General features: G+C 51.0%; 6 protein-coding genes across 6 annotated transcripts; 4 read left to right on the top strand and 2 right to left on the bottom strand.

The window, feature by feature from the left end:
• Positions 1–211: 211 nt before the first annotated feature.
• Positions 212–1114, top strand: LTHEOB_1837 (Nad dependent epimerase dehydratase; the record flags this gene model as incomplete). Its single annotated transcript, XM_035510582.1, has 1 exon — positions 212–1114. The coding sequence occupies one exon, from the start codon at positions 212–214 to the stop codon at positions 1112–1114; it is 903 nt and encodes a 300-aa protein (XP_035366347.1).
• A 6177-nt stretch (positions 1115–7291) lies between these two features.
• Positions 7292–8885, bottom strand: LTHEOB_1836 (MFS transporter; the record flags this gene model as incomplete). The annotated part of the gene is made up of 2 exons (XM_035510581.1): positions 7292–8775; positions 8828–8885. The coding sequence occupies 2 exons, from the start codon at positions 8883–8885 to the stop codon at positions 7292–7294; spliced, it is 1542 nt and encodes a 513-aa protein (XP_035366346.1).
• Positions 8886–9423: 538 nt separating this feature from the next.
• Positions 9424–10230, top strand: LTHEOB_1835 (Zn-dependent hydrolase; the record flags this gene model as incomplete). Its single annotated transcript, XM_035510580.1, has 1 exon — positions 9424–10230. One exon carries the CDS (start codon positions 9424–9426, stop codon positions 10228–10230), a length of 807 nt encoding a protein of 268 aa, XP_035366345.1.
• Positions 10231–10739: 509 nt separating this feature from the next.
• LTHEOB_1834 (uncharacterized protein) lies at positions 10740–11518 on the bottom strand (the record flags this gene model as incomplete). The annotated part of the gene is made up of 4 exons (XM_035510579.1): positions 10740–10771; positions 10823–10969; positions 11032–11446; positions 11501–11518. 4 exons carry the CDS (start codon positions 11516–11518, stop codon positions 10740–10742), a joined length of 612 nt encoding a protein of 203 aa, XP_035366344.1.
• Positions 11519–12254: 736 nt separating this feature from the next.
• Positions 12255–13569, top strand: LTHEOB_1833 (Thiopurine s-methyltransferase; the record flags this gene model as incomplete). The annotated part of the gene is made up of 4 exons (XM_035510578.1): positions 12255–12368; positions 12507–12617; positions 12670–12804; positions 12859–13569. 4 exons carry the CDS (start codon positions 12255–12257, stop codon positions 13567–13569), a joined length of 1071 nt encoding a protein of 356 aa, XP_035366343.1.
• Positions 13570–16478: 2909 nt separating this feature from the next.
• LTHEOB_1832 (Heterokaryon incompatibility protein) lies at positions 16479–18638 on the top strand (the record flags this gene model as incomplete). The annotated part of the gene is made up of 1 exon (XM_035510577.1): positions 16479–18638. The coding sequence occupies one exon, from the start codon at positions 16479–16481 to the stop codon at positions 18636–18638; it is 2160 nt and encodes a 719-aa protein (XP_035366342.1).
• Between the last annotated feature and the right edge of the window lie 2194 nt (positions 18639–20832).

Below are 20832 nucleotides of genomic sequence, written 5' to 3'. Positions count from 1 at the left end.
TCGATGCGGAGTGACGGAGTTCTCTAATTAGGCATGTGGGGCATGGGCTGATCAAAAATCGGGTACCGATGTTCCAGGAACCCGTTTCCGATCAGGACCAATTTGATGAAACCTATGTGCTCGCCGGGAGTCTATATAACAAACTGACTGGACCTCAAAGTTACTCTAACGGAACAAACCTTGTCTGAATTTTGAAAACTTGGCTAAAGATATGTCTTCGCAGAAGAAAATTCTTGTCACAGGCGCCACTGGCGTTCAAGGTGGCGGGGTTACTCGCTACTGCTTGGAGTCTGGTCACTTTGTTTACGCTCTTGTCCGAGATACCCGCTCAGGAGCCGCCCAGGAACTTGCGAGGAAAGGAGCAATCCTTGTCCAGGGAGATCTCAACAACCGCGACTCCCTGGTGGCCGCTGCTCGAGGCATGGACGCCGTTTCGATCAACCTCTTGCCAGAAATCCACGACCGATCCTCTGAACTCAGGCAAGCTGAAAACATGCTCTCGGCGGCCAAGGCGTCCGGCACAATATCGACCGTCTTTTACTCCAGCGTCGTCAAAACCGGACAGCACGAATCGTTTCCGAACTGGAGCCTGCAGCACCCGATGTACGATTTCTGGATGTCGAAACACAAGGTCGAAGAACGGGTACGAGCCGCTGGTTTCCCTCACTGGACCATCATGCGCCAGCCTTTCTTCATGCAGAACTTCCATTCCCCCAGATCCCAGTTCATGTTTCCGGGTCTGGATGCCGCCAACACACCCAAGGTTGCTTTTAGGCCAGACACCAAAGTGGATCTCGTTGATGGATCTGACCTTGGCAAATTTGTTGCCGCTGCCTTTTCTTCGCCCACGCTTTTCGACCGTAAGGAAATCGAGTTGGCTGCAGAGCGTCCAACATTCGTTGAAATTGTGGAGAAGCTAAGCGCGGCCAGAAAGCAGGCAGTTAAGCTGGAGTTCTATACCGCTGAGGAGCTCGGAGCTGCGTCGCAAAACCTAGTTATTCAGACACAGCTATGGATGAATGAAGTGGGGTTCGAGGTTGATTTGGATGCGCTCAGTCAGTACGGAATTGTGCTGACGTCGGCTGCGGAGTACTTTTCTAAGATTTTCTCGTAGACCTTAAAGCTACCAGGATTTCAAATTTATACTGTATTTAGCTGTTCAATGTATAACGGCGGGCCTCTGCCTCGAGGAACCCAAACACCAAAAAGGGTGGAAACAAGAAAAAATGGATATTATGACAAACTTTCAATAGAAAGTGAGGCTCGATTATGATTTTGGCGTGTTGGTGAATTTGAAACGCTAGATCCTGGGGCGACACCTGGCGCTTCTGCCTGCTTAACAAGGGGTATAAAACTACCAAAAATTGTTTATCTTCTTAGTTCCTTAGCTAAATATCAAATCAATTCAAGACTTGAAAATTGAAAACCGAGACTCAAGATAATCTGAATTTTGTTTAATTTACTTACTAGGAGCCTTGTGTGAGCCTTGCCTGAAAATCTGAAAGCAGCTCCGCCTTGTTGTCTGCCTCGCGCTAATGCATGGCTTACTGGGCTGCAGAGCATTAGGCAGCCATGTGTTCTGCAGCAAGGCTCGCGATTGGCTCCTACGAACTGGCGAGGCATGCGAGCGCATATTTATTCGGGTTCTGCCCCGGCCAGGCTCGTCGGCTGAATTTTTGCTGCACAAACACGCCTCAATCTCAGCTCATTTTGAACAGGTTGACCGCAAAGTCAGGAGTCTGGTGCAATGGCACCAGATAAGTGTTCAAACTTTAGGTTGCGAGGGATTCCACTTAGTCGTCGAAGCAGAAATGAAGTGCGCCAGCTCATCCAAGATGTTCTGCTCATCGAAAGTGGAGCGATTGCCGCGGTGCATTCGCTTGCGACAAACCCGACTGAGCGCACGACCAAAGTCGCAACCTTGAGCTTCAACACCATCCCACCTCCATTGTCTGACAGGTCCAACAAACAGTGGATATTCCCTTTGCCATCGAGTGAAGATGCAGACGACGACGATGACGATAGTGGTTTCAAGAAGCCTCTTGTCTTCGATACCCATTTTATGGGGTTCACGCCGCTCCAACACACCGAGCAAGATGATTGTCGTATTGAGTAAGGACCATGGCTCATCCGATAAGATACTACACAGCTAACAAAATGTGGCAGTATCATCGCGCTCTCCGGCCTCGGGGGACATGCGTTTGGGTCTTTCAAGGAGAGGAACGGTCGTTTTATGTGGCTTCGGGACGCGCTCCCGCTTGATCTTCCCGTTGCAAGGATTCTCATCTACGGATACGACACTCAAACAGTCGAGAGCAGTTCGTTTCAGAACCTTGCCGATCTCGGTAGAGCATTACAGGTAGACATCAGATCTGTGAGGGTAAGTAGAAGCAAAATATTTTTTGAGCGATTCTTATTGAGTTTGATCAGGGTCAAGAGCCATCCAAGCAACGCCCCTTAATCTTTATTGGACACAGTCTGGGCGGTCTGGTGATCAAAGAGGTCAGTTCAGGTTTTTTCTTTCTTTCTTTATTTTTTTTAAGAAAAAAGGAAAACCATCCCCTACTAAAATACATGCGTAGGCTGTGGTGAAAATGAAGGAAGAGGGGGATGAAGAAGATGCAACGGCACTGGGTTGCATCTCTGCATTCGTGTTCTTTGGAGTGCCACATAAAGGGATGGCGACAGAATCACTCGTGCCTCTTATAGGGGATCGGCCTAATCGAGCTCTTTTAGAGTCTCTGGGAAAGAATTCTGCTCTTTTATCTCGCTCACATAAAGAGTTCAAGAAAGCATTCGGTACAAAATTCCCTAGGATTGCCGCATATTTTGAGACGGAGAAGTCTCCGACAGCGCTCAAGGTAAGTATTGATATATCCTTGTGTCTATGTAAAGATTGAGCGCCGCTTACAAAAGGTCAGAAAGGAGACAAGTGGGAAATGTGTGGGCCGTCGGAAGTCTTGGTCGATCCCGCTTCTGCAACGTGTGGAAGCAAAGACCAACATCCCGTGAATCGAAACCACTCAGAAATAGTGAAATACACCAGTCACTATGATGAGATCTACACACGCGTTCGAGCGATGCTGGAGCAACTTGTGAGCCGAGCACGCGTCTTCCCTTTTGCGGATATTAGTCTGTCCGAAGAAGATGGTGTGTAAATAAGACCAATGTCATATGTAATAGTATCTCTAACAATTTATTTCAGCATCAATTTTTCTTACGGAGGAACAAGAAGGTTCGTAATCAGAAGTAACCTCGAGATAGGATCTAACAAGAGTGCAGAATGTCTTCGATCTTTCTCTTTCCCAGAGCGAGACCAGAGACGTAATGAGATCTGTGTCGAGAAAGGGACCTGCGAGTGGCTTCGAGATTACCCGGCTTTCCGACGCTGGATGAGCAAACACCATGGACTTTTCTGGGTTGAAGGGAACCCCGGAAGCGGAAAATCATTCTTGATGAAGTATGCCTCTGAGATGATGAAGAAACGAAATACCGGAGATATAATCGTGTCGTTCTTCTTCCACGGCCGTGGAGTACCTCTGCAGAAATCACCTCGTGGATTTTTCCACGCGCTTTTAAGCATTCTACTCGGCCATTTCCCCAGATTCCTCTCAAGCCTCACAATAACATTTCAACATCGAGAGAAGCGCTTCGGACCTCATAGTCAGGGCAGGTGGCATTGGACGGAACCAGAACTCCAGGGCCTGACGACTCAGCTGCTGAAACAAGAGACGGACAGCAGGCCTGTAGTCATTTTCGTTGATGCGCTGGACGAATGTGGGAACGATTCCGCAAGAGCGCTGCTCGCTTACTTCAAAGAGCTGATGGATGAGGTTGCTGAAGGAGGTAGAGTGAAGGTTTGCGTGTCGTCGAGGCATTATCCAGTCCTTGGCGTCGATGCTATTCCAAAAGTTCTTGTTGAAGAAAGAAACGACAGAGACATAAGATATGTCATGAAAAAGCGGTTGAGAGACATCCAACCCGAAGAAAAGCGTCGTAAATATGAGAAAGAAATCTTGATGAAGGTACAAGGTGGATTTCAGTGGGCTATATTGGTTGCTTCAAGGGTTATCGAAGATAACGCAACGGGGATGAAAGCGGAGAAACTTCTCGAGAAGATTCAGACCACACCACAAGCCCTAGAGCACCTATACGCGGACATTCTCAACGGCATAAAAGATTCCGAGAGACAACAAACCAACAAGCTATTTCTTTGGATACTTTTTGCCGAACGACCTCTTCTTGCCCAAGAACTCCGAGATGCGCTTGTCACAGACAAAGACATGGTACACTGCACCATCTCCGAACTCAGAGATCATCAGGACTGGAACGACAGTGCTGATGAATTCGAGAAGCGAGTCAAACATCTTTCCAGAGGCTTAGTGGAATTCCGAACGCGGGATGTCTGGGAGCAATATGAGCCTGGTGGAGTCGAGGAATTCAACCGCGAAGCGCAATTCATTCATCAATCTGTTCCGGACTACTTGATGACACATTTCCTTGAATACAGCTCTACCTTCTCACTAGCCATGCCATGTTTGAGAGGAGCTGCCCATTTCGAAATCTCACGGTCGTGCCTCAAGTACCTGACCCTTCGAGAGGTTCTGGACGGAGTACATTTGTCCCGCGGGTCACTTTCGGCGAGATTCCCCTTGGCGGTATATGCAGTACGGCTTCTGTTCCAGCACATTCGCAAAGTCGAAATGGAGGGGATACTCCAGACTGATCTTCTGCACTTGATCGGTTGGTATCAGCAATCAGAATTACTGGAAAGAATTTCAGCATTGTGGAAAATTCTGGACCCTGAGAATGCTCACACACCAATGGGTTGGCCTTTTATTGGGGCAACTGTCATCCATGTTCTGATCGCGTCAGGCTCAATGACAACTCTCAAAGAGTTCCTGCAGAAGGATGATGTTGAACTGGACGGAACAGACCAAGAGGGCAACACCCCTCTAATGATTGCTATCAGAGAAGGTCATCATGATATGGCATCGGCGCTACTAAGCCGGTCCAGGGAGAATGAGCGCCGAATGGAGAGCATCATCAATGAAGATCCCTCCAACAAAGGTATGATCAAAAGGAACGGGCTGGTAGACGTCAACGCAGAGAACAATGACGGAGACACCCCAATGAGCATTGCCTTTACCGAGAGAGCAGACGATGTGATGCTCGAATTAATGGACCGAGGCGCGGAACTGCGATGCATCGAACCGCAAAAGGACCTCGTAATCTATGCTATCAAACAGAGAAACATCATGCTTCTCGACAGATTCATCAAAGGCAAGGTAGATCTCGACGGAGCTGTCTACTATGTAGTGAAAACAGTCTCCTTTTCGGATGTGGACAAATCAGCCTTGCAATTACTATCCCTGCTATTGGAGGGCGGAGCACCTCTCGGAAGACCACAAGACCATGACTATTGTAGCGAAGATTCTGATGATGAGCATGGAGACGATCCGTACGAGAACACCCCTAATGACCCTATACACATAGCTTCATACAGAGGCAAAGTGGAAGCTGTTAAACTTCTCTTGCTGTATGGGGCTGAGGCTGTTACCCTCAATGACGAAGGCGAGAATTCGATCTGGCATGCTATGGTGGGTGGCCAGAAACGGACTCTTGAAATATTGCTCAAAAGCAACCCCTCAATCGTTGAGGCTGCGGAATCTTGGGTTCCATTTGAAGAGGGGGTTTCACTCGAAGATTTCGACTGCGAAATACTGATGCTACTCGTCTCTGAAGGTCGCTTCTCGGATAACAGCGACAATTTGCACTTTCTATTTAGGCACGCCATATCGACTCAACAACACAGCCTTACGAGAGTCATAGTCGAGAATTACCCAGATATGGTATATGCCGAAGTTGTTGATGGTGGAGTTGAAGAACGGTTGCCAGCGTTATCCTATGCCTTCTATACTAAGGATGAAACGCTCGCACTCCTTCTGATCAACAACGGACATGATCCCATTACTATTCTGGATTGCGAAAAACAAACGCCGCTTGTAGTTGCGATCATACTTGGTTTCGCTAGTGTTGTCAAGGCTATACTTCAGAAATTGTCGCTTTTAGGGAATGCCGAAGACGGCGACCTTACTGCACAAGCCTATGCAGTTGTTATGGGGTTCCCTGACGCGGAGAGCGCTTGGCTTGACGAAAATGCACGGGAAGCTTTACGAAACATTTCAAAGATCGCGCCAATCAGTACGATTACCTGTCCAACACCAACTGCAGATCCGTCACATTTCCAAATCAACAATCGTGGCGAAACTGCCTTGATGTACGCTGTACGCGTCGGGAACCGGGGACTCGTCCAAGTCCTGCTTGCAAAAGTCGATTTGCTTGTGAATCTGGCGGATTCAAAGGGCCAAACTGCATTGTTGCATGCCATTCGAGCGGAGAATTCTGAGATTGCCAAAGATATTATCGAGTTCCAACAGAAACGTGGCTCCGAGCACTCACCCAATCCGGATTCAAAATATCCGCTCTGGTATGCTAAGCAGACGGATCAGCACGACATTGCCCTACCGGAAGCTGTAGACAAAAAGCTGTACGACATTGTCAGAAAGCTTTTTCAGGCTGGAAAAGTGAACACTATCAGCCACTGTTCATATACTTTGTCAAGGGTACCTGACACATTGGTCGCGGAGCTGTTAAGACTCCCAGAATTCGTCGTCGACTTTTCATCATCTCACCCAGAGTGGCTTTCAGAAAAATTGTATGCGGGTGTCTTCGACTCGATTGCCAGCTCTAAAGACACTCTGAAAACCACAATAGTCACCGAATACCAGCAATTCGCACCCATCGTGGTGGCAGTAGCAGCAGAACGAGCGCCTACCGTCGAGCTTTTGCTAGATAGTGGGAATATAAGCTGGGAATCCTTGGGAGATGCCCGCTTCCTTGCAGGTATACTGAACCTTCAAGGCATTGAAGATCTGATCTTCCGGCGTATGTGCCGTGGATAGCCAACTTCCCTGTATCCTTAGCCGAAGTCACTCTAACTCTGTCCATCAAATAATACTTCTTCTAGCATGGGACTATAGAGTGAATTACGAACGAGGGAGGATCGTGGCGGAAGAGATACGTACTAGGACGTCTCCTTGAGTAATAAATGAAGGGGAATAAGGCGACAAGGGGCTAAGAAGATGTTGGGGATAGGTTGTAGAAGAGCGGTTCACATTTTGCAGTGGAGTTAAGGGGTTTCTCACATTTCATTAATGCACACCCGTAGTGCGGAAGCTACTAGACAGAACTGGTAGGAGGTTGAGGACCCTTTAAAGGCCATTGTCTATTACACATCACCGTCGCTCTGCGCATCGGCCTTGATATCCAGCCTCGCTTCCTTCATGAAGGGACTCCGCGCCCGAATATCTTTCCCCCAAATAATCAACACGACAGGCGCAAACGAGAGAACCAACGACAAGAAGCCAAGCAAGCTGCTAGCCCACCTGAAACCGAGATCGGTATACATGCTCTGCGCAGCAAGGGGCAAGAAAGCCGCGAAGACGTTCTCGCCCAGCGACACAGCCGCGATAGCGCTCCCAGCAAACTTAGCGTAGGCATCAACAACGTAGTCCGCAAACCCTATAATAACAACCGTATTACCAGCCCCAACCATAGCCAGGCCGACGGCCGGCGCTATCCACGGCACGTCTGGATACGACGTCCAGGCGTACACGAACATGCCGCCGGCCATACCAACAAAACCGGCGACGGCGCCCACGTACAGCCGCGCCTCTGGGATGGGTTCGCCTGGATTCTCGGTGTTGCGCTTCGCGGAGGCGAAGTAGAGTTGCGCGGATACGAGGGCGCCGCACCAGCCGACCGCCTCGCCGACGACGACGGCGACCTGCGCGAAGCCGGCTTGTACCGGGTCGTCCCAGCCGTAGAGCCCGGCGAAGACCTGCTCGACGGACTGGGTGAAGAGGTAGATGTTGCCGACGATTAGGCCGGCCATGAGGGTGCAGACGAGCGCGACGGGCTCGGTGAGGAGCATGTAGAGCGGCCGCTGCACGCTGCGGAGCAGTAACACTGATAGAGGGGTCGTAGATCCCAGTTCGAGCCGGCTGTAGGCGTTCTTTCCGTGCTTGGTGCGCAGCTCCTTGGCGATTTGGGCGAGGATGACGTCGCCACGCGTCTCGGAGAGCAGAAGCCAGTATAGTGGGAATAGTAGGCCGTACCAGATCAGCTGGCAGTACGTGATCCAGCGCCATGAGAGATATTTGAGGATAGCGGCACCGACCACGGGCCCCGTGCTGCTTCCCATGAGATAGAGCGTGATCCAGAGACTCATGGGGATGGTACGAGCCCGATCATCAGCCCATATGTTGCCGATGACGCTGCTGGTCGAGTTGGCGATGATGGCAACGCAGCCGCCGCTGAAGAAACGCGTAATGATAATCGTGGCAAAGTTGTGTGCCACAGCTTGCGGGATAAGGGATATCAGAAAGATCAGGTAGCTGAATAGGAAGGCATTGCGGATGCCGAAATCCTCCATCATCGGGAGCACCATAAATGAGAACAGTGCCCCTCCGAGAGTCCAGGATGTGACGACCCAGTACGAGTGCGGGAATGAGGCATCGCTGACATGGAAGCGGTCGCCAATTGCCTCGTGGGCGATGGTGACGATGGTGCCGTTCATCATCATCGTGAACGTAGCGAACAGGGCTACAGCTGTGAGGATGATCTTCTTCTGCCGAGGCCAGTTGTACGGGTTTCGTGCATCATTGGGAGAGGTCCACTCCACAATCTCCACATCAGAATCGTGAAGTGAGTCTACTGGTGGTTAGCTTCAGCTTCAACCGAGATAGAGCGGGGGTGACTGAACCTCCATTCCCGGTCCCGGGTCTTGGGGCTGAAAGTGACGTCTTCTCGTTGGCTTTCATCGGCGAATGTGAAAAGCGGTAGAAGCCTTTTATTGTAAAGTGAAGTGATGATGATGCTGATGGTACTTTTGAAGTCTGATGGCAGTTTACTTCTTAAATACGTAGAAAGGGAGGCCTTCATGGCTTTGCCATAGCTCCGAATTACTCTGTGAAGCTATCCAAAGGGCAACCTACAGCGAGCGATTGGTCATCATAGGCCCCTGCATAACGAGAGCAACCGTGGTGGTGCGGCTGAAAGAGGCCTCCAGAAAGGCTCCTGAGAGGCTAACCCGTTTAGGAAATTGATTCCGCCAAGAACTGGCGGGCCCGTTAATGAGATGTCACCATCAGCACAGCTAAAGTGCACATTTTCTTGCCACCAATCGCTCAGCATGGTTGCGTAATCAGGCTGCTCCGGTGTGGTTGTATTAGAAATTAATTGTTGGAAGGATTTGGAAGCAAGTGGTGGCATCCCGCTATCCAAGGATAAATACCCTTCTTTGAAGCTCTCTAACACTACAATCACCACAGATAATCTCTCAGCTATCCCTACAACACCATGGCTTCATCATCGACAAAGACCAGCCTCTCCATCACCCATATCGGCACCGCAACCGCCGTTCTTGAGTTCGACGGAGTCAACCTGCTCACCGATCCCTTCTTCTCTCCGGCGGGCAGCTCCTTTGATCTCCAAATCGTCACCCTCCTCGTTGAACACGATCCCGCCTTGAACCTCGACCAGCTCCCGCCCATCGACGGCGTGCTCCTGAGCCACGAAGACCACGTCGACAACCTCGACGACCTCGGCCGCACCCTCCTCAACGGCCGCCACGTCCTCACCACCATGGACGGCGCGCAGAAGCTCGCGCCGCGGCCGGGCGTCCGCGGCCTGCAGCCGTGGGAGCGCATCACGCTGTCCATGGGCGGCAAGCAGTTCCACGTCACCGCCACGCCGTGCCAGCACCTGCCCGGCGGCGAGTCGACCGGCTTCCTCGTGCAGCACCCGGACGGCAGCGTCGACGCCGCGTCCGGCCTGCCCAACGCCATCTGGTTCGCCGGCGACACTGTCTACTTCCCCGAGCTGCGTGAGATCCGCAACAAGTTTCACGTTACTGCCGCCGTGCTTAACCTCGGCTCCGCACACGTCGATCTGCCCGACGTGGGACGCACGCAGATTACCATGGATGGGAAGCAGGGCGCTCAGGCTGTGCGCGAGCTGGGTGCAGACTTTCTCGTGCCGATGCATTATGACTCCTGGCACCACTTTACCCAGCATGGCGACGAGTTGCGCAAGGCCTTTGAGGAGGAGGGGGTGCTGGATAAGGTTTGCTGGCTCGTTCCCGGAAAGCCCGTCAAGATTTTCTGAAGACGTAGTGTTTGAGCTTTTGTTTGGTAGTCGTATCATTTGATAGACATCGATATGCAATACCACTTTAACGAAAATTAAATTTGACATGGACTGCAAATGGAATTTCTTTTCATGAAGCCATGCACAAAAGGAGTCTTATTTTCACTTGGATACATCAAATAAATGCGTTCAAACTAGTCGCATCATCTTCTCATCTTGATTGCCGCCTTCTGTGATCGAGCGTTCTATGAGCAGACCGAATAAGGGAAAGACCTCATTACCACTTCGCACAGCGACTTTCATGCTATTTCATTTTTCCAATCAATTGCCGGGAGCTTCTTCTGGCGAACATCGTGTCCTCAACGAATGAATTATTTGTATTAGTCCCACTGCAGTAATATACTATTTCAAGATATATGAGAACATTCTGGTCCAGAGCGCTGTCTCTGCATTTGGCGATGAGCAAACCAGTAATCGCCGTCCCAGCAGACACATTCTTCAGAAATACTCCAACTAAAGGACTCATTTTACGCTGCGGACTTCCACCAACTATCCGCCTCTGTAAAGCGTTAGTGTGTATTTATCTACTCAGAAGGAAGAAGTGAATTACCTGGATGGACTTTGGGGGCAGCGATATGCTTTCGAGCCTCAGCTTTGGATTTGTGATCGACTCCAAAGGTCTTGTTACGCTCTGCCAGGGCTTCTTCAAGATTGACCTGCTCTGGTTGAGTCGCCGATCCCATCAGCCGGGGAGAACCTTGCGAAATGAATGCGGTCAGCAGGACATCGTTGCTGTAACCTACACGTCGAAATTCTTACCAAATGGAAAGTCATGTCCAGCGTCGGTCTGCCAAAAGTGCCAAGTTTTGCCGTAGAGGCCGATGATCTCCTCCATGGCTTTGGTTTCGTCCATCTCCCATGCCTCTGCATCGTGTTCCTCCGGCTTCGGCAAGATGAGCATGCCCGATTTCACCTCAAACTCGTGCGAATGCCACAGCTTCTGCTCTTCTGGAGGGAACGTTTCGTACACGTGCTTTGGGACCATGTACTCGACACCAATCAAGCGTGCATTCTTCTCATGACTGTCGTATATGAGACACTGACGAAGATCTTTCCGCACGTGAGAGCAGTAGTGAACCGCAGGGACGTATCGCGTTTTGCCCTCTCGTGCTTCGTCGGCGTAGATGTGGATAGCCGTAAGGAATTCACAAACGTTTTGAAGTGGTTTGAACTCCTGATCCCGTCAACATGCTGGAAAGAGCATTGCTGAGAAGCCATGACATCTTACAGGTTTTGGGCCGGACATTGTGTCTTCGACGTTTGCGCGAGAATTCTCGCAAACTACGAGCAACTTTGACCTTTGACTTACGCTTATATGGAAGAGACAGATCAAGAGTGCTGTGGCGAAAGCTTCCCGCTGAATTCTGCGTGATACGTAACATGTCTCAAAGACCAATTATGACGTATGAAGCGACGCATGGTTGGTAATCACCGTGTTGGCCTTGACCGAATGTCTGAAAGTTTATGCATAGGATTACAGGTGACATGCTGACACGACAATATATTTGGTTCTTCAACTAATCCAATTTAGGCGAGTAATTCCGCCAAGACCGGCCAGATCTCGGTGGGTTGTCTTGCTCTCCATCGACCTCGACCTTCTGCCCCTCTCAACGTTGTCTTGGCTGGACAAGTTCAGTTCATCGTAATTGGCGCAGACGACAATGAAATACAAACAAACCAGGGTTTGCGGCACTTGCAGAGCCCACAAGATTGGTGTCAGTGTTTCGGCTATCCGCTACATGCACGTGATGCTGACCTCTTTGTAGTGTGATGGAAAGCGCCCATCTTGTTCCCAATGTCTTCATACCGGGCGGAAATGTGCCGGCTACCGATCAAACACGGAATTTGTCCCTTACACACCAAAAGCACCTACAAAAACGCCAAGAGTCTCATCCGCAAAAGCTCCAGCTGCGAGATTGACGAAAGCTGGTTCCTCCCCAATTGTCCACAGCCGTACCATCACGAACACATTGTGCTACCCCATGGCCAAGTCAATCGGGGCGACGACCGTGGAAGACTTCGCGGCTGTGATTCTCAACTGCTACATCCCTGTCAACCACCAGGCCTGCTCCATCTCCGACACAAGCACCACCCAAGTATGCGGAGCATGGGTGAATATACTTCCCACACTTGTTCATAAGGCACATTCCAGCAAACTTGTGACATCAGCGGTGAGGACATTGGGTTCTGCCATTCTTGAAAGAACCCCCGATGGGAATCGTATCGCCTTCCAGAACGTTGAAGCTTATAACTCCACCCTGTATCATCTCAAGGACGCTCTGCTATCACCAGAGCAAGTGTTCCTGGAGACTGCGGCCGCAATAAGTTGCTTGGCTATGTCAGAAGTACGTTCCACCGGCAACTTGCAGCGGAATTCTACTGATATTTGTCGCGCAGCTTCTGTTCTCAACGTCCCAAGATGCCTTCGGCGCCCACCTCACAGGGCTCGGTGCCCTCATTGAGTCGCACAAGCCGGAAGAGTTCAGTTCTGATATATTTCACGCCATCTTTGTGGGGAGCAGGCCTCTTCTTGTAAGTCTATCGGATTCAGGGGCCACAGTGGTTGTTTCACTGATATCCTCTTAGATTTTCCATGCCATCTTCACCCGAAAATCAACATTCCTTGCACAGAAAGACTGGAAGTCAGTACCATTCTGCCACCGTCCTCCGTCGGACATGCAGTCTATCTTGGGTGACGTCGCCAGCCTTCCATCTATCCTCGAAGAAATCGATCTCTTGCGCATCAACTTCGACGGAGCAGCTCCGATCAGAGCCTTGAAACTAAAGGTTGATGTATTGAACATCCTTGATTGTCTGTCAACATGGAAAGACCGCTTCGAGATGGCAACAACGTATTTGCCAAGCCCCCCAGACAGCGAACAAGATTCAGATCATTCCGACGACCCGGAGCAATTATTCTGGTTCCCAAACCTTTTGGCAGCAAACATCAACGTCCACGTTTGGGCGTTTGAACTAATTTGTCTCGCGGAGATGGAAAAGTTGGACTCGTTTCTGAGAGAGCATGGATGCTGCACAGAGCTTGAGGACGACTCCTTTGGTGAGAGAGATATCCGGACCAGGACAGTAGAATTGGCCGCCAAGATTTGCCGAAGCATCGAGTACCTCATTCAGGACGAGATGAGGCTTCATGGGCCAGCTTCCGCCATTTTCCCCTTGCAAATCGCATTCGAAACTCTGAACAAAAACCAGCGTGCAAATGCTACATGTATCCAGCGTTGCAGGGAATTCTTCAAGCGTATTCGCCACAGAGGTTATCAGGCTAGGCTTCCTCTTTAGCAGAATTTGCAGATCCAACGTATGATTACGAAGCATGATGAGTCGGGCTGTGAGTACAGACGATATAAATGATGGCGTCAGGAGCTCCGAATTTTGCCCACTTTTACATGCGCTGTTGTGTAACTAGTCTTGATTCATTCAATTCCACAGCCAGCTTTTGTCCGCACTTTAAATTGCCTGCGGAATTCTGCCGCAGAGATGACTCCCATAAGTCAGCGGTGCTGTCATTCCGAACTGCAGTATACCCCGCTAGATCGTCGAACCAATCCAGGTACCCACTAACCATATCAGGCTTCCAAATCCGCCAAGAAGCCCTATGAGATCCTGGCAGCCACAGATCATTTAGATGCAGCCGAGAGTCATGCGATATCGTCTTATTGATCTTGGGATACCTTTCCGCCCGAAGATTTGTAAGAATTCGTGGGGCTCTTGGTATTGCTACTACCATAATCTGGTGCGCTCAGTTGATTGAAATTGCGGATATCACATCAGCAGAAATCTCCTGATCTGCTCCCATTGACATTCACCTGAATTTTTCTCCAGAGACTTTACAACAAGCTATGCGGAAATGTAGTTGCTAGCTGCACATATCCATACCCTTCACCAATAAGTAGCTACAAGATCCAGAGTAGGCGCAATCCACAGCGCGAACAGCCCAGGCCACATGCCGCATTGGAAGTATTTCCAGCCCACCATACCCGCGATAAGAAAATTACTCCAAACTAGCAGTTTCTCCTCAATTCCTGTAGGAGGTCCGCTTCGGGCCCATTTGAGATTGAGTAGGGCTGGCAGTACGGGCGGGCGGTGTGCGCCTCAAAATTCAGCTCTCTGGTTCACACGCGGTATTGCTTTAGGAATGGGGGAGGTATTTTGGGACTCACCGCTGCCAACAAGAAACATATTGCATGACTCCCAGGTGGGGACGAGGATGCTCTTCGTCCGCGCAAGTTCCGGCTTGGGCGGGATGGTGTCAACCGCAGGCCCAACATTTTTGATGCCGACAAGAATATGTTTGGGGATTGTGAGGGCGTTGAGAGCCGCCGCGGTGTAGTAGAAGGTCGATGGAAGGAATGGAGACATTGTTGGCTGATATTATCTTTTCTTCTCTTTCAATATCCTGGAGGAAAAGCAGTCAGAGGAGGGTTGAGAAATCCGTTTGAATTGGAAGAGAGTGTAACGGCTACGGTATTTATAATTCAGAAAAGCTCTTTCCCCTTCTATTCTACTCTCAGGGTCTCTGACCCATGCTTGGTCACGGACCTCCCAACTAATCATGGTCCCGCTGGTGGGGCGCTTTGTCAGTCGGTCAAAGACAAAACACTGGCCTGCTCCGAGACGGACGGACCGGCGCCGCCCTCGACACGGTCTTGAAGCACTTACCCTTTCGGCCATAGGCAAGTCGCCAATTGGTATCTCCGATCGGTCTTCATCGATCCACTGCCTCCGTCCTTATTTTTCCAACATCTGTTGGTTGGGGTACGCTGATTGGTTTTCGCCGATGCTTCTGGCAGCCCCACGGTATCCTTGAATCTCGCTGTACACACCACTGCCCGCTGCTGCAAAAGGAACTCAAGCTCTGCAATATTGCTGCAATAAACCAAACAGATTGGGTTATCCAGTCCCATTTGCATGCTAAATGTCTGGTCACGTTGATGCGGTGGGCTGGGGCGAGAAGCTGAGGAGGTGAATGAGTGATGTATTGAGTTACCCGAAAGAAAGCACTAAATAGCCCCCTTGACCGTTGCACCTGCCAACAACGTCATGAAGAAGAGCGAGTGAACTGGGCGGACAGGATACGTGTAGGTTATCTGAGTAGCGAGGTTCTGAAGAAAAGAAAAAAAGAAAAAAGATAGTGACAGCTTCGCTGTTGATACGGATGTAACGTGGAAATCGTGAGAGGATAGCGCACTTCGTAATAACAACCTTTTGTAAAAAACAGCATCCATACCTCGTGACTTTTCAATACTTTTTCGTCTTACGATGACGCAATTGGGCAATTTATTATTTGAACTCGATGCGTGACTCTTTATCAGGGCTTACTATAGCACCTGCGTTATATGAGGAGTGGACTACGCTAAAACACTTCTGGATTACCCAATTGAGCTAACTACTTGGCGGTGCTGAGAATCTTGGAACATGCATGACCATGATTCATGGCCTACGAAGCGACCTACAGCTCCAAGGTCGAACGGCTGATGTGGGACACGATAAGCGGCAAAATTCGTTGCGTATCTCTGCTTAACGTAATCTCTTAATCTCTTCAGCTTGAGCTTATAGCGGCACAAGATGTGTAATGCATGCTACACCTACACATGTGATGTGCTGGAGCCTGAAACCCAGCATGACTCCCTTTATTGATGATCCGCTTCACATGCCGAACACTATGTCGCCCACCTCGTGTTCACCGGTTCCACTCCCAGTCATAATGGCGCCTAGCTCCGTCAGACAGATCTATTCTTGCCCTTTTTTTTTTTTTTAACGCTGAAGAGTGATCGGCATGCATTTTCGAAGGATTCAGAGGTTATCCGTGAATGACTGGTCTATCGCAGCGATGAGGATTCTGCAAGCTCCATAAGCACAACCTGAATGTGCACCGTCTGGAAATGATTGAATTTCCAGCCCATTGGAATGCTGAAGCTTGGATGCGGTGTCTATTTGTCCTTTGTGGGGCCTGTACTGCGAGCAATAACACGACTAGGCTGAAGCGTCGGCTAACTGAAACAGCCCCCACCCCAAAAGCGTCTGTCAGATAAAACCCGAAGCGTTGCCTTTCTGTTCCACAGTGCATCTTTTGATTTTCACTTTCACGCACGAGTCTTGCTAATATGGAGCCATCATGGTGGGAAAATCGAGGGAAGATGAAGGAGTCAAGTCTATGGGACCCCAACCTCATGAGAGCATACGAAAACATGGCAGATTTCGAGTCCTCTACATTCGAATTTGCTCGCTCAGACGGAATCACTGCCGATGCAGCCAATATTCATCCACACGATGTTGACAGATTATTTCCGCTGGACGATGTCTCCCACTGGGCGGAGGCGAAGAACAATCAAATTGAGCGCAATGCGGCTGATTTTGAGAATTCGCTGGAAAGCGCTTACAGACCCATCACCGATCGCCACGAGATACGGGTATTGAAACTCCTTCCGGGCGACTTCGACGACCAGCTGCAGGGCACTCTACACCACTGCTCGGTCGAGTTCGAGTTCGACGTCGAGTCCGATTCAAGGCCATATGATCAACGCTACTTCCGCACAAGACATGCGCTTTCCATGGAGGACCTAACGCAACCTATTTGGTATACCGCACTGAGCTACACATGGGGTGATCCCAATCCCGACACGGATTGTTTCATTGAATGCGATGGCTTCGAGCTCAGGATTACGCATTCATTGGACGTAGCACTTCGGCATTTTCGGCAAACCGATCACTCAATAAACATGTGGATTGATCAAATCTGCATCGACCAGAGCAACCAGAGAGAGAAAGAGCTGCAGATCCCCCTCATGTCAAAAATCTACAGATACGCCATCAATACGGTTGTGTGGCTTGGTGAAGCCAGCGAAGGATCAGACAATGCCGTTGAGCTGCTCAAGTTCATTGGCACCGCCTTCCAGCTGACGGTTGATGCTCCGGCACCCGAAGATTTCGAGAGGCTACTACTACCCAGCCCACAAGATCCTCTATGGAAACATCTTTGGGACTTGTCAAACAGAGCATGGTTCAATCGGCTCTGGATCGTCCAAGAATGCATACTTTCGGACAACCTGTGGGTCATGTGCGGCAGCACGACCATCATCTGGGAAGAGCTTACCAACGGCTTTGCTAATCTCATACAGAGCGAGCTCGCGAACTGGCTTCAGAGCGAGCACGGGACAGCAGCACCAGACGGGCAAACAACAGGATGGGAAGCCGTGTACGTGCTGAGCGAAGAGCGGGTGCACTACCATCAAGCCTGGAGAAGCATTTCTCTCTCCCTCTTCAACGTTCTGGCACGCACTCGCAACACACAAGCTTCTGATCCCCGAGACAAGATCTATGGCCTTCTCGGTATATGCCATGCCCCTGGCATTGAAGTCAACTACGACCCCAGCAATACCATGGCAGATGTCTACCACGCGGCCACGCTCACCTACCTGAGAGGTGACACGGAGCACTTACTCCCGAACCTCTGCTGCGTCGACCACGACGAGTCCTCGAGCGCCGGCCTCCTCCCCTCGTGGGTTCCGGACTGGAGCCGGAGCCAACAAACCAGCCCGCTCGGCTTCTCCACCAGCTCCGGCGCCATCTACCACGCCGGCGGCATCAACGCGAAGGCCTCCTTCTCCACCCGCGGCCCCGGCGACCGCGAGCTGCTCGTCCCCGGCAAAACCTTCGACGCGATCGCGCGCGTCAGCGACGTCTGCACCACCCCGGACATCTTCTGCGACGACCCGCAATCCGCAAACGCCCACTTCCTCCCCTGGATCGAGCTCGCCCAGCAGCAATGCGCCGGCCACCACCACCCTTACCCTAGCGGACTCTTCGACGCCTTCTGGCACACGCTCGTCGCAGGCGCCGACGGCGAAGGCATCCGGAAGAGCCCGGCTTCCGCCTTCGCCGAGATCTTCAGCCTGCTCCTCGACGCGACGACGGGCCAGGAACCCACTTTCCCGGACCAAACGTACTCGGCGCGGCAGCGGCGGCCGCGGGGGAGCAAGGGGAGGCTGGAGTTGGCGAACCTGCGGGGGCGCAGGGCGCCGGGGAGGACGTATCAGGAGGTGCGCCACGCGCTGCGGCGGGCCGTGAGGAACAGGCGGCTGTGCATGACGGAGAAGGGGTATCTCGGGCTCGTTCCGAGACAGGCGGGGCCAGGGGATCGGGTGTGTGTGTTGGTGGGGTGCCATGTGCCTTTTGTTGTGAGGAGGGAACAGGAGGAGGAGGAGGAGGAGGAGGAGGAGGAGGAGGAGGAAACGGACGGGCTGGAGCAGAGGTTTCGGCTGGTGGGGGAGTGCTACGTGCATGGGGTGATGGACGGGGAGGTGATGGAGGATCAGGAGGTCTCGTGTGCGCCGATTGTGTTGGTTTAAAGTGATTATGAGGACGGTTTATGCTTATGCAGTGTGCCCTGATGATCATACAGGTCCCATCAATGGCGCGTCGATTTGATATGTACGATTTAGTCTGCTGGGTGACAAGTTGCATGCATTAGCTTAAGGTACGTGGCGCCGAACAGCGCTTTAGCACGTGCTTGATCTTGCAAGGGAACTGCTGAGTAGCAAGCAATAATTGGTGCCCCAGTTATCGCAAGGCTGACGGTCGCTGCGGACGACGCGGAGATTGCGTCTCGAGAACAAGGGCTGTGGGGAGACTTCCGCTATGCCACCACTCAGGATATTCGCCAATGCTTAATAAGCCCTCTTTCGGGAGGGATATGGGCAGGGTGCATGCATTTGCAGGGAATTCCTTGCTAGGTTCTTGCATTCTGCAGTCGATCTGCAAAGCAGCTTTTCTTTTTCCCGCAGTGCTTGCAGTGGCTGAAGTTAGCACAGCCCTCTTCGGGAAACACATGAACGGCATTGTGTATCTTCTGCGTACCGTTTCATGCTTATTCCGGCATTTGTACTAGCCCGGCATTCGCGACCTCTTGGACTGACGCATTTTTCTAGGCAAACCATATCTCATTGCCGACATGGGTTCAGTTCTGTGTAAGTTTGGGGAGCTGAGCTTGGAGGTTGGCAAGATGATCAATAAGAAAAAGATGTTACATTGATGGTACTCAAGGCGGGCTATATCAAGGCCGGGATCAAGAGCTTGAAGCTCTCCATTAGCCTTATCATCAATACGTTCCCTTTCCTACTGTGCTGGATAGTATGAGCGAAAGCCGAGACAAGGCTTTCGGGAGGCGCACATGAGGGCCACCCGCACGATTGCCTAAAGCTGAATCGAAAACAGCCACCGCGGGATTGACTAAGCAACAAAGGCTTGGAAACAAATGGGCCAATGAAAACGATTACCACTCACACACGCGCGCACACAAGATCCCACAGCATGGCTGTATTAACTCATTTTCTCTTCTGGCAGAGAAAGAGGATATCACGCGAACTACGGAACAGGCCAAAAGTCAAGAATATTGAAGAGCCTCTCATGGCTCAAGCCCGGCCAAAATCAGACAAGAAATCTGCCAAGCGGAATGTTGCTGAGGGTGCGGCTATGATGAGAGCTCAAGGCGGAAGGGGGTAGTTTTTCCAAAGCGAGTGATCTTATTGCCTAACGCAAATAGTAGAAAGCTCTGAATGAGGTCATTGCTGCCACTCACGCCACAGGAAGGGCTGAAGAAGATGCAAAAGCTGCTAAGGTTGCAGCAGGCAGAAGCGGATGCCTGAGACTGCTGACTGCAGCACGAATTACAAGAGAAGAGCTGAAGAAGCTAAGGAAGTAAGGAGGGCGCTTTCCTAGGCTGTGAAGTAGTTGAGAAAGGTGAAACAAGAAGCGGAAGGCAAGGCTACTTCACAGGTCGACCAGACTTCTTCCTCAAACTATACTGCAAATAGAGCAGGAGAAGCAGCAGTAGCGCAGGACCTATTTAGAGATGTTACGAGACGTTTAAGATTTTTAGCATCAACCTTATGGTCTGAGACTACGGTTGATCTGCATGGCACTTATGCGGGCGGCAGCGCCACAGCGGAACAGCAGCCAGCGCTTCAGCCGTGTCCAGCCACGAAAGCTGCAAACTACTCGCCATCAGGACTGGGGCCCGCACATTTTCCTCGCTTGGCCATATGATCGCCGCGCGCCAGGAAATTCGGAGAATAGCGCGCAAAGCGGTGGATGGTCTGACGTGAGATGCGGGGTTCGTGCGGCTCGGACCGCTGGGATCAGGGTTGAACGGCCGTCCAAAGACAACACAGACTTCTTGCTCTTCCAGGCTGTTGGGCACTCGATCTCAGAGACAGCCTTATGCCAAGAAATATGACCGGGCTCTGCCTTGCAACCACGGCGATGGCCGTCGGCTACGTGTTCGGGGTTTCAAACCAAGCCAGTCAACACTGACTGTTGTACAGCAGGCGGTTGGTCAGATTGTCGCCGCGACCTGTGGAACTCTTGTACCACACACCTAAAAAAACGTGGCAGGGCTCCGATTCGGGCTCCAGAAATAGCTTACTCTTACGGCAGAAAGTGAGGTGAGATTCAGAAGCTGAATGCCAGGCTCCAACCTTGAGGCTGCACAGTGTCCAGGTATCAACACCGCTGGTTCTGATTGCAGGCTACATTTGCAGCAAA

This window comes from Lasiodiplodia theobromae (genome assembly GCF_012971845.1).
Source record: "Lasiodiplodia theobromae strain AM2As chromosome Unknown scaffold_4, whole genome shotgun sequence".
Classification (NCBI taxonomy): Eukaryota; Fungi; Ascomycota; class Dothideomycetes; order Botryosphaeriales; family Botryosphaeriaceae; genus Lasiodiplodia; species Lasiodiplodia theobromae.
This window is presented reverse-complemented; position numbering and strand designations above follow the sequence as displayed.